Source organism: Sorex fumeus, unplaced genomic scaffold (genome assembly GCF_029834395.1).
Source record: "Sorex fumeus unplaced genomic scaffold, SorFum_2.1 ptg000038l, whole genome shotgun sequence".
In the NCBI taxonomy this organism is placed as follows: Eukaryota; Metazoa; Chordata; class Mammalia; order Eulipotyphla; family Soricidae; genus Sorex; species Sorex fumeus.
In genome coordinates, this window is record NW_026606095.1 from 2,562,510 (window position 1) to 2,575,808 (window position 13,299).

The 13,299-nt window shown below is 44.6% G+C and overlaps 1 protein-coding gene across 8 annotated transcripts in view; it reads right to left on the reverse strand.

The window, feature by feature from the left end:
- Positions 1–1,775: 1,775 nt before the first annotated feature.
- LOC130027974 (transducin-like enhancer protein 4) overlaps positions 1,776–13,299 on the reverse strand; it is a 154,316-nt gene continuing 142,792 nt past the window's right edge. For all 8 annotated transcript variants that reach the window (XM_056118732.1, XM_056118737.1, XM_056118736.1 and 5 more), the window contains 6 exons: positions 9,471–9,720; positions 7,697–7,944; positions 6,161–6,308; positions 5,630–5,780; positions 5,200–5,276; positions 1,776–3,457 (listed from right to left, as the gene is read on the reverse strand). In XM_056118732.1, the coding sequence (XP_055974707.1) occupies positions 3,350–3,457; positions 5,200–5,276; positions 5,630–5,780; positions 6,161–6,308; positions 7,697–7,944; positions 9,471–9,720 (982 nt within the window). In that variant the 3' untranslated portion in view covers positions 1,776–3,349. The remainder of the gene's footprint in view (positions 3,458–5,199; positions 5,277–5,629; positions 5,781–6,160; positions 6,309–7,696; positions 7,945–9,470; positions 9,721–13,299) is intronic.

A 13,299-nucleotide genomic window follows, 5' to 3' on the forward strand; every position in this document is an offset into this window, starting at 1 on the left:
AGCTCACTGGCCACGGAGCCACACTACTAAACAGTAGCCCAGAAGTGAGGCTCTGTAGAGTTTGTCACTCTACATTTGATCTGCCAGTCCAAGGCCTTCCATGGTTCTCCAACCCTGGTTTTACTGAGTCGTATTTAAGTGATCCCTGCACACCGGCACCACTGTTTTGATTCCACATAAACAGAGTCCCTACATGGACTGACTCAACTTGCAAAACCCAAACATTTCACAAAAACTTCTTCTGTGTTGTTTATTTTGCCCACTGAATTAAGTATACCTCACCTCAGTTTTGTCTTTGTCAGACTCTGCAAGACCACTGTGGAAAAAAGTATCATATGCCTAAGAATCACACTAAAGCACTGTCTTTTCAATTTCAACTTCGGTAACATCAAGACCTTCAAGCAGACCAAGTAAGACTTCCATGTGGATCAATCAAGGCCTACTATTAATCTGATCTGGAAAACCAGTAATGTTTTTCCAGAAAAACAGGAGCTTACGGCCAACCCTGGTTCAATCTCCAGCACTGCAAAGGGCCCCAAAGCTACCCCTGAGTGCAGAGCCAGGTGTATGCCCTGAGCACAGCAGTGAGCTCCAGAAATGGGAAATAAATAAATAAACACAATCTGATAAAAATATGAAAGACCCTTTTATATTATTTTTTAATCTGGCTATTTATACATTCTTCCGAATTTTTAATTCAGTACAACAGTGTTTTGAATTTCTCTCAAAACAAAACTGAAGGGCATCATAAAATGAACCCATCAGGCCCCACACAGGATCCTAATCTGATTCCTGCAGGACACCTTCTCCTTTGAACACAGTGAACACGGGTATGCATGCGTCTCAGATGCTCTACCAGATTGCTTTACTCCAAATCTCTATCCCCTTTTAGGAAGTTTATGTGAGGATAGCCAGAAATAATTGAGCTAAGAATATTCTACAGTTGTACCCTCTGACGTAGTAGTACTCAGAGCCTCTGATTTGAAGTGCTGCTTCTAGCATCCTTGATAAAACACTGTGAACTCTCAGCACCTTAAGAGTACACCTTCTCACAGCTGATCACTGAGCACTCCAGATCACTCCAGATCATAGTGGGAACTCAGCCTGACACCCAGCCTGACACTACATTTTCTAGCTTAGAGTTCTTTGAGCTCCTACCTATATGAAAAGTTTTCGTAGCTGAAAAGTAAGAGCCCTGGGGGCCTCATGCTCCCATCTGTCAGTGTGTTATGTGAGGAATGTTCGCTAAATCCATTCGGCTGGCAATGGGGTGTGTGGGCTCTACATGCGTCTCTCTACACAGCTCTGGTCAGCTTTTTTCTATAAAGATGTTTTCTAAACACACAGAGTCTCACAGAAACAGCCAATCACAACACAGGGCTATAGAATCTTGAAGTGTAGTGTCACTGATACAATGAAATTTTAATTTTAACAAAGCTAAACAGCTAGTCGTAACCATAGTAAACAAAGCAGCCCTAAAACATCGAGGCTTTGAGTGACATGACAACTTTTTGATCAATAGACAATCTACTTACAAACCAAAAAGGCACTCAATAAGTATTTGGTTGCAATTTGTCATCAATAACCTTTACCCACCATCTGTTCTAGATAAATGAAAATGGAAACATAACTAAAGCAGCAACTAATATCCCACAGAACATGTTAACAATCTCCCTTGAATAAATGAATTGGTTTTAAGATGTAGGAATGGCATTATGAAAGATTAAAAAAAAACCAACTAAATTCAACAAAACAAAGAATTAGAAATAAGCATTCTAGAAGTTATTATGTTTAATGCTTAAAAGTCTGAATGCACAAACAATCTACCATTATAGAAGTACTGGTGGTCAATACAATGCATTAGAACTATGTACAATGCACAGTTTAGTATCAAAATCTTTCTACACTGTAGAGTTTTACGAAACTGTTAATGACATCAAACACTAAGCACTTAAGACACCATTTTTTTTTCTGCTACCACATTAGGAACGTCAATGGACAGTCCATTTCAACTTGCAGCATCCATCCATTTCTAGTATGAAATTAATAATTTTCTACTTATACAATAAAATTTATCTACATGGTTCTCTTGATTTTGATCCATAGCAGCAAAGGCACTGTACATCAGCAGATCCACAGACTTAAAAGATTTTTTTTTAAAGCATTCAAAAAATAAAAAATAAAAAAAGGAGTCACATATCATAGTTTAACAGCAACAACAACAACATAAAAGATAACACAATGTTTCTGGCACAATGGCACAGCCTGTGTCCGTTTCAGGGACATCCAACTAAGACATGGGAAAAAATGGAGGTAAAAAAGAACAAGTCCTCATCCCGGGTGAGAGTCCATTCTTTCTGCTTTGCAGAGGGAGGCCCTGCAAGTCCTCCTCCGCTGTCCTTGTTTTGTGAAGGACTCGCCTTACACGACAGGAGTACTCCTCCCCTGAATCTGTGCAGTTCCCAAAGAACATGCCAAAAAAGAGACTAGAACTTCTCATGACGAAACTGGCAAAAGATATACATCTCCCTTTGCAAAGAAACGTGTCAAATTATCCAGAAGAGATTATGTTCTCCTTTTGAGGCCGAATTTAGTTTGTTCATCGGTCTATAATACAATAAAAAATGAATTAAAAACGTATTACAAAGACACTTGTCGACAAGTGAAAAATGAAAAATTCCAATTACTTTTATCAAATATAATCTAAAACTATAGATATATTGGTTAAACGTGCCCAAATAGACTCAATGAATAAGACTTGGCCTCTCATCTTCTAATTGCTTCAATTGCCAAATATCTTCTTTAAAATAAGTAAAAAAACAAGAAACAGAACAAAAAAATCTAACAACACGGCAACATATTGCTTCCATATGTAATTATACATTTCACATCTCTATACAGTCATTAGTCTACATTTAGTGACAATTCTTTTAAGCCTTCCTTTCCCCTCCTTTGCCAAAAAAAAGGGGGGAGGTTATCAAATACAACGCATCTTCATTTTCAATGCAGGAGCAGACAGCTTTATTTAGTCAATCATTGTTAGAAAGCCTTCTTTAAACAAAATAAATATATTACAGATATAATACATAATTAAAGATTCTGTTCACTGTTAAGTATGGTTATTCCATGTTCTTCCAAGTATTAGCTGAAGATTTGGTATCACAGGTTCTTAATGAGTATTCACAATTCGATAGCAAGGAGGAGGTAGGGGTGAGGAAGGGGATTCAACTCCACAACGGTAATGAGTATCTGAAATCCTTGGTTTTAGATGGGAGAAGGGTGTGAGAGAAAGGATGACAGAACAAAGTGCTACAAGGAGAAGGAGTCCAGTTTGCATGAAGACTTGTCCTTAATAAATGACTTCATAAACAGTGGCCTTCTTATCCCCAGAGCCAGTGACAATGTACTTGTCATCCACGGAGATGTCACAGCTAAGCACCGATGAGGATTCTTTGGACTAGGAAAGAGACAGAGAAATAGAAATATTACATACCGATAGAAAAACCATGACTCTTGAGACGCAGGACTAGAAGACATGGCTCAAAAACAAGTCTAACATGTTCAGGTGATTCAAGAGGAGGCCGGAGAGCAGAGAGGCAGTCACAGTGCTTCGGGTGTGTGTGTGTGTGTGTGTGTGTGTGTATGCGTGTGCGTGTGTGTGTGCGTGTGTGTGTGTGTACACACGTACAGGGGAGGGGATGGGGTATGCAGGGTATGGGGCTGGAACCCAAAACTTCGCTCATGGAAAGAAATTTTCTACCCTGCTGTTGAGCCATGTTCCTGGCCATGACAGCACTTCTTAAGTGCTGAGTGGAGCAGACTCCGCAGCACACCACTCTTCCCAGAGGGTCATTACAACTCCCCCCCCTCCCACGCCCTCGGACCCAGAGGGCTTTGATTTGGGTCTAGCTGTTCACTTGAGGCACCTTGACCTCACAGGAGCTGGCTTCTCTGCACAGGTCCACACAGCCCAGCTACCCACCACCTTCAAGGCTGCTGCAGAGCTCCAGAGAGATGGTGCAGGGAATGCAAGCAGATTTTCCAAGAGAGCAAATGTAAAAATATTTCTAATATAAAAGATTATTTTTTTCCCGAATGGAAACAAAATGAAAACTGGGGAGTGGTGGTGGTGGTGGGGGGGGGGGGGGGGGGGTTCAAATAAAAAATGCTGGAAGTCGAACAAAACTTAGAATGAAAGTTAAGCAAAAGTTAGAAGTACGTGCATGCTCACACATTTTCAATCTACAATTTGGTCTTCCTATAAGTTTCCAAAATAGCACAAAGTTCCATTGCTAAGAGCTAATATACGTAATACTGATATATTAAACTTTTCCATAACAGCTTTAAAATTTTCAAAGAAATATTACCATTAAGCATGTAAACAAAACACTTACATTTTACTATTTTTTTTGCTTTTTGGGGTCACATCTGGTGATGCTCTGGGGTTACTCTGCACTCAGGAAGCACTCCTGGCATTGCTTGGGGGACCAACATGGGTTGCTGGGGATCGAACCTGGTTCAGCCACGTGCAAGAAAAATGCCCTACCTGCTGTACTATCGCTCTGGCCCCTATTATTTTATTTTGAGGGGGGAGCCTAAAGTAGTGTTCAGGAGGTCTGGGGACCCCACCCATAATTCCTGGCTGCCTATGCTGGCTGTTCAGTTCATGAGCCTGAGGATGCAATGCGGCTCAGTGCTGGGGACCCACAGGGCCATTCCTGGCGGTGCTCAGGGGACCATGTGGGGCTGGGGATCAAGTGGAGACACACCAGGCATGTGTCCTAACCACTATACTATCACAATGCTCATATTTTTTAAAAAAAAAATGTAGAAAAGCAATTAACACGCTTTTCTTTTAACACACACACACACACACACACACACACACACACACACACACACAGAAGCCTATATACTTGAGATATGTAAAAAGTGACTGAGGCATTAAGAGTGGGCGGACAGCCCAATAAGCAGCCTGCAATGGTCTGAGACAGGACTGGAGTGGAGCGCCAATGCCTCTGCTGCTCACAGTGACACCAGCCTGCCTTTGGGCAGAGTTTTCTTCTGTCAGTGATGATCATTACTAGCCCCTGGGGTCTACGTGCATTACTAGAAGAAATGGACAAAGGGGGCTTCTTAACTACCGTCATGCAACAAGCACAAGGTGACCAGTTGGTGCCTCAGGAAGTCAAGTGTTACCTGGAATATACTGGCCCCATAAGGTGTTCTCCAGGCATTCAGAAGGTTGTCCTTTCCAGTGCTTACAAACCATTTGCCTGCAGAAAGAAATTGTGAGAAAGAGGATGTGTCTGTTAACTTTGTCAGAATCCCAGAAATGCTTTCCCAGCAACAAGTCATCAAACAACTCACAGACAACTCAGTAAATTTGCAACAAAGATCTCCTTTCTACTGGGTGGGGAAGCCCATTCTCCTAGGTTTAATGAGTCATTTCTATTTATGACAAGGATAAAGTAGATTAATGTCAAAGAAGGTTCATGGCAAGAAGGAAGCAATCATGACACCAGAAGCAATAGAGTTCTGAAGCGGGACACATCGGACGAAGCGAAGGAGCTCACTTCAATGCACCAGTGGGAGAACAGAATGGGTCTGACGGACGGGAGCTGCTTACCACAGTGGGCGAACTTCAGCGACAGCACACAGCTCTCATGAAGATGCAGCTGGTACTTGTCCGGCTTGGTGACGTGCAGCACTTCCACATTGCTGTTCTCCATCCCCACGGCCAGCCACTCTCCAGTTGGGCAGTAGCCCAGGGAGAAGATCTACAAGGACAGGACACACTTTCTGTAACTGGGAAGTACCATTTCTTCTGGGGACACTACTTAAATTAGGAAGGAGGATCATGATAATTTGACTCATATTGGGAGATTTAAGGCTAAAGAGTGCTAGACTTCCATCACTTGAATTATGTCAAGTTCAAGTACCAGTAAAGTAATACCTCTTGAAACCTGTAAATGGCTTATGAAGAGATTTTCCAATGCTCAAATAACATTGATCTATCTGGGCAGAAAACAGTGAATTTTTCAATTTTTGAACACAGAGCTCTAAGTGACCTCATCACAATAAGAGAATTCCGTCTATTGCATGTTTTCCTTGAATTTCCTCGAATCATCTAGAAAATGTGTCAGGTGCGACACTGCACCTGGGAGGTGAAGTCGTGCTGCTGCAGCTGCCGTCCTTCCCGCAGGTCCCAGGAGCGGACGGTGTTGTCCAGGCCGCCCGTCCAGAGCTTGGTGCCGTCGTTGGAGATGTCGATACAGCTGGCCCCGTCCGTGTGGCCCTGGAATTGCCTGCAAATATCACAATGGGGGGAAAAGCCCTCAAAAAGTTAATTTTCCACTGGGCTTAATTTAGAATGCCTCAGCAGTCAATTTCATTGCTGGCTTTCTTGTAGATTTCATTTTGTTTCCTTATGCTTCCTAATTATTCAAAGTATAACAAAGAAAGAATATACAGAGGTTGAGTTTAAGGTGTAACTGAGATGTTGAATTTCCTTCACTTTTTAGTTCTGAATGTTTAGGAAGTATACTTCAAGTTACACTAAAACACAACTGAGATAAAATCCTCTGAAGTGAAAATCAACACAAGCAACAGGTGAAATAATCAAAACCTGGAGACTTAATTACTGTACTCTGAGGAAGAAGGGGCCCTCGGAGAGTGTCGGGAATAGTGTCCCTGCTGGGGAGAGGGAGGGTGGGCAATGCTGCCAGTGTCAGTGTCTGTACTGTGAGCAGGCTAGAAAGGCAACAGCTCCTGGCCAGAGTCAGTGCCAAGGACACTGGGCGGGGGATGCAACAGGGAAAGGAGGGGTCTGAGATCCTCTCTGGGAAAGCCCAGGCGGACAGGATTGAAAGTGATGTCAATTTTGGTTTTGGAGTCCAAGTCAGAGCTCAGTTCTGAAAAATGCCCTCCAGACAATAGAGTAGAGGCCTCCTGCTGGAAACAATTCCTCCTGACTTATTGGGTGGATGACACCACTTACTTCCTGCTCCACAGACTCTTTTCAGGGCAGCAACTGTCACTTCCTTTCAATAAGATCTTTTCTAAAGGAAGTTATCAGTTCCACTGAGCTCTCCTTCAAAGGCGGACTGCGGCTAATCTAGATAGCTTCAGGGTACACACACCCACAGGCCAGGCTCAGTTATTTATGGAAGGCACAATGTGTGAGATGCATATGGTACTAGGAACAGCACCTCACACTGAATCTTCTCAAGGAAGGGCTAATGACAGCAACAGCGAACAAGCACAGATGGTACCTTACAGATGTCTAAAGAGTTCTTGAGGTGAGGGGAACCCTGCGCATTAATTACCTCAAACTGACCTCAGGTTTTAAAAACCTGGATTGGAGGAGGGGGAGAGAGAGAGAGAGAGAAGAGAAGGGAGAAAGGGAGAGAGGGAGGGAGGGGGAAGAGAGGGAGGGAAGAAGGAGGGAAGGAGGGAGAGAAAGAGGAGGGAGAGAGGGAGGGAGGAAGAGGGAGAAAAGAATCATTCAGAACCACAAAACTGATTTTAAATGTTTATAATATCCTAGTATGGGCTTATTCTGAACTGTTTCAAATAAGGTAACTACATTTTCTCTTAGACACATACTGACACAGACACAGAGACACAGACACACACACAGACACACAAACACACACACAAACTTCCTCGGGTCCAGGAGGGATCCTGCACCCACCTCACGAGCGTCTGGTTGTGCAGGTCCCACACTGCAATGTTGCCGTCGCTGCAGCACGAGAAGCACACCTTGGAGTCAGGGCTGATGGCCAGGGCGTAGCAGGCGGGCGCAGAGGACGTCAGCTCCGCCTTGATGCGCGGGGTGGGGGCGGCCAGGTCCCAGATGGACAGGGTGCTGGCCTCCCCGCCCACGATCAGGGTGCGGCCATCAGGGAGCAATCGGCAAGAGCGGATATAGTTATCCCTGTTCTGTGGAGACAAACCCATCAAGAGATTACTCACAAGGAAAGGAAAACAGCATTAACATGAAAGCAGAAATCCATAAAAGTATTGTGTTCCCTCCTGGTTTTAATGAGCCATTTTTACTTATGAAACAATGATCAAGTAGACTAATGCCAGAAAATTACATGAAATTAGCGAAGTGCTTAAACTTGATCTACGGGTTTCAGTCCTGAGATGTTTTATCTTAATTTTCGTGAAAATGCAAAGTTTTAGAGCCCACTCCTCTCGCCACAACTACCAGCTGCCCGAGTCACTGTGCCTGTGACCACAGGCCAGTGCTGAGTCACTTGCAGGCTCAGATGCGGACTAGAGAAGACGCCGTCACAACCCGGAGCAGCCACACCTGACATTTCAGAACTGAGCCTGCCACCCAGCATACGTCCTAGGATAGAGCAAGCCTGGTGGGCATCGTTTTCCCTCTGGTCCTATTTTCCCCTGCGAAAGCGTGTCCTATAATTAGGTGGCATCAAGTGGGTGCAGGACTTGAAGGAGGAACGATAAAAATGGCAAACAAAAATTTTTTAAAGAAAAGAAAATCAACTGAAATTTCTTTAAAACTGTAAAGGACAAAAAACTATCAAGCAGCTAATGAGGTACTGTTTTTAACTTAAGTATGTGGCCAGAGCGATAGTACATCATGGAGGACGTTTGACCGACCCGGGTCGGGTTTGATCCCCGGCATCCCATATGGTCCCCCAAGAACTGCCAGGACAATTCCTGAGTGCAGGGCCAGGAGTAACCCCTGAGCATCGCTGGGTGTGACCCCAAAAGCCTCCCCCCAAAAGTATTTGGAGGGGAAGGGCCACCCCAGAAATGGAACAGGAGGGCCACACACACAAGAGGCAAATGCTCATCAATGAGCCATATCTTGGCATTCTTGGTCCTGAATTTCTAAGAGCCTTTCTTAGCAGAACTATGGGGCGGGAGCTGGGGAGCCCTCAACAAGGTTGTCCAGGTCTGAAGATTACTTGGTGCTTGGAAACAGCAGTGCTGCCAATGATGCCAGGGCTACTCTGGCAGTGCAGCAGCCCGCCAACGGATCCAACTCAAGCCCCCACGAACACTAGATGTGTGCTCCACAACTTGAGCTGTTTCCCTGGTTCTGACATATGAAATATTACGTTATTCTTGCCTCATAATACACAAAGTCATATTTAGGTGCATTCTCACAAAAATCAGGAGAACCTTTTTGTTTTCTTCAATTCCTTTGTTGGGCACAAAACAAATGATGCGCCTGTTCCAAGAACAGGGCAGGGTTAATGAAACAGCCCTGGTACACATGCCCTGTGAAGAACCAGGCAATTCTGCCTTAAGGAACTAAAAGGATCATTTGGCTCTTCACTGTCAACTCTTAACCTCAAAGTGAAACACCACATATGACTAAAGACGACAACCCAGCTGGGATCAATTCTGTGTGTTGCTTGACCTTACCTCCTGCTACCTTACCCGCCATCCCACCCGGAGTGAAGGCCTGTGCACCCAGGCTCACTTACCAAGCAGTCGAGCTGGGACACGGGGCTCTTGTTGCCCGGGTGGCTGATGTCCCAGACCTTGACGCAGCCCTTGCCCCCCGTGTACACGTGTCTGGTGGGGTTGCTGATGGTCACTGCGCACACCACCTCCCCGTGGTTCAGGGTGTTGATCTGGCGAGCGTGCCGGGGGATGCCTGGTCCGATGAGAGCGTCGGGGGGGAAAGGGACAGGCTGCATCTGCCCGTCGGCGGTGACGTGGAAGGAGTAGGCTCTAAGGCAATGGAAAAGAGAACAGACAGCAAAAATGGAATATTAAAGTTTACTTAACTGATCAGATAGATAAAATGAGATACAAAGATTACATGTTGGCGGTTGGCACAGCACATGCTCTACACAGCCAAGGCCCTGGGTTCAATCTTCAATACCATGTGGGCTCCTGAGCAGGGCACAACAGCCAACAACCAAAGAGAAAGACATTCTATAAACCCAGTAAATGCTGTCCCTGATCTCTGCTTAACTCTTCACTAGGGATGGTGTGACTCAGTCAACCCCCAGGTAGCAAATAAGGCAGCTCTGGGGTAGTATCAGATCTGCTGCTTTAGGGCCCTCTGTATGTTTGCATTGTCTTCTTCAGGTGACTCAGGAGGCTACGATGGGATTCTGTGTAATAAATCAATTTACTTCTTTTGCCTACAAGTTAATTCACAAGTGAATTCCTAATGGAGAGCAATAAACTAAAATTATGAAATTTACAGTGACAATACTGAGCTTAGAAGGTGAAGAAGCAGAGGTGACACACAAAGAAAACTGGATAAAGGTTACCAGAGCTGATGATAATCCCTAGAGAATCAGAACCTCAAAGACAAGTCTCATAGGACTTCCTCAAGGCCAACTGGGACTATCTATTAGGAGTTCCATCTCCAGTTCATTTTCTGGGAAAAACTCTCTGGTAGTGAAAGCACTTGGTTTTAAGATACAACTAGGAATAGAGAACCTCCATCCAGACACCTCTTAAGTAGTTAAGAGCACATTAGTCAGAGTCGGGGTGGGGCTTTATGATGATTGTTTGGTCCTTGAAGGCAGAAGATGATAATGGTGGGTACTGGTGACATGGCCTATCTTGGAGGCTATTACAAGGCAACAGCCCATTTTGCCTTAGCGTGAAACTTTGGAATATCCTGTTTATGAGTGGAAGTTTATAAAAGACATGCCAAGGGAAAGCATTGTAGTATACAAAGGATAGGAATTTAGACTAAACTGTTGCAAAGTTTCAGAACCAAATTTAAAGCTATGACTCCTTACTATAAAAATCTATGGTCTAGTCACATTTGTTGAAATCCTACATACTACTAAAGTAACTTCATCAACCAATGGAATGTTCCCAGGAAGAACGCAACATTCACTATGGCTGGAGGTAGTCTGTGTGTAGACTATGAGAAAGGCTCAGAACTGGGAAGCTGTCTATTTGATTGCTGATAGGGGACAGACATGGATACGTCTTTCTTGGGTAAAATGAACAGAACTTGGAGGCATTGGGGTGTGAGTGGATCTGTAAGAGGAATGCTGAGAAAGAGTCTAAGTTTGAACAACGTGACTGGCCATTTTGCATTAGGAAAGGTGACAGGAAACAACCAGAGAGCATGCCTGTAAATGAAGGAAACTGTGGTTTTCTTCACCAGAAGGCAGGTGGGAGCCCAAATAACTCAGAAGGAAGTACAATTCTGTGACTGAGGAAAAAAGTCAGGTCAGAAAGACTGATGTGGTCACTCAGACCACATTAGAAGACTTATGGAACAGAATGGACGATGTGGGGCAAATGAAGAGCCAAGTAGAGGGACAGTCTAATGAAAGCTTCCACACAGGAACTCCAGTGAGAGCAGTCAATAGATAAACAGCAAAGGGGATCAAGTGGAAAAGGAGGGAAGTCACAAGGCAACTTATTACGAGATTTTTCCACCTAGCACTTAACTCCTGCTACCCCAGGATGTCATGGGAACAGGAGTGGGAATACAACTTAAAGAGCAAAGCCCAACAGCCCTGTGTTTGAAGTTACAACCTGAAGGGGCCGCACGGAGCAAAGCCGGTTATTAGCAGGACAGGCACATTAGTAAGCTATTCACAGCTATAAAAGTAAAAACATCCTAAGGTCAGGGTATAAACAATGGATGTGCGACGACACTCTGGGAATTGAGTGTGACACTGCAGAGACAACGGGCACAGGGCTGTGATGTGGCGGGTACAGATTCTGTCGACACAGGGGTGAGGGTGGATGGCAACGAAGGTCAGAGCAGCACAGAGTTCTTACTATCTATTTGGTCAATCAAATACTTAGGAAACGCTGGCCATGTGGCAGGTACAAACTGGTGCTAAGGAATCAAGTGGTGATAAAACAAATCCTACCCTTTAGAGCCTACAACCTAGAAGGGCAAACAGGTGAGAAGTAGCTTCCATGGGCATGAGTGCACTCACAAACACACATGGTTTCAGATACAAGGGATAGAGAGATCCAAGTCCCACTTGAGCCGACACCTGAAGAAGAGTGCAGGTCTTCAGATAAGGGGACGAGTATCCGCCAGGTAGAGGAATTACCAAGGCCAGATCCTTGAGGCAGAATCAAGTGAGAAGGCCACAATGTGCTAAGTGAAGAGCTACAGGGGCCATGGCAGACAGGGGCTCTACGATGTGATGTGAAGCCATGTGGATACTGTCCAGAATGGAACAGAAATCATTGGACTTGTTTATGCAAGGGAGAGACTTGAGCAAAGCGTTAAGTTCAGTCAACTGGGAAATCCTCCAATGAAGCAAAGGACAGGTAGAGCATAATCGCACAAGTCTGAAAGCGGCAGGGTTTTGTAAGACGACAGAGTACTCTTCTGGAAGGACCAAGGGAAGGGGTGAGGAGAGCAGTCACTGCCCTGGGAGGTCAGTGAATATAACACAAAACAAAGGGCTCCTCCACCCCTGCAGGACTACAGGGACGAGGTCTACCTCATAAACCAGGTTTCAGCTCGGACAGAAGGGGAAAGCAGTGATGTTGGAAGACAAGCTGAGATTCCGAGGGATGATAAAAGAGAAAGAGACTAATTGGTCCGACAATTAAGAGGTCATGAAGATGGACTCTTCAAAGAAGGGAAAAAACAAGGTTACATCAAGTTTAGCTGGTGTTACACATTCTTAATGGTAATTTCCCAGGAAAAGATATTCTTCTGTTCCCCTCCAGAACATAGTAAAAATACCAGACACACAATTTCTTTCAAGATATCAATATGATATTGCTCTGTTCAACCATGGTCACCATGCAAACCTACTATGCTTTTAGAACTCCCTTATAAAGGTTTCAGGGGCAGGGAAACAGTACAGGGCCTAATGTGGGCCAACCCGTGTACCCTATGGTTTCCTGAGTATTGCCAGGTAGAGACCTAGAGTCCCTAAGCATCCTGGCATGGCCCAAGTATCCCCAGCAATACAGGACCCATGGGCCCTTGCATTGAACCACTGGCAAGGGTGGCCAAGACTCACTGGGAGGGGCTCCAAGCCTCCTGAACTCCACCTCGGAGACCTCCATAACCCACCCCCTATTTAAGAAGATGATATGGCCTCTGTTTGCAACCAGTATATATAAGATTTGGGGGGGAGGGGGGAGGGGCTCTAGTACATATACAGCCAATTTCAACAGATTCCGTGATGTGCAGCTAGTAACAAGCACTTTAAATTAGGCAATGAAAGTCAACTCTTCTCGAAATCAGAGGACTTGAAATCAAGCTTGAAAACCTTCCCCCAACTCATACAATTAAATACACTGATAAATACTACCAAGCCATATACTCTGGTATGGAAGAATTTCAACACA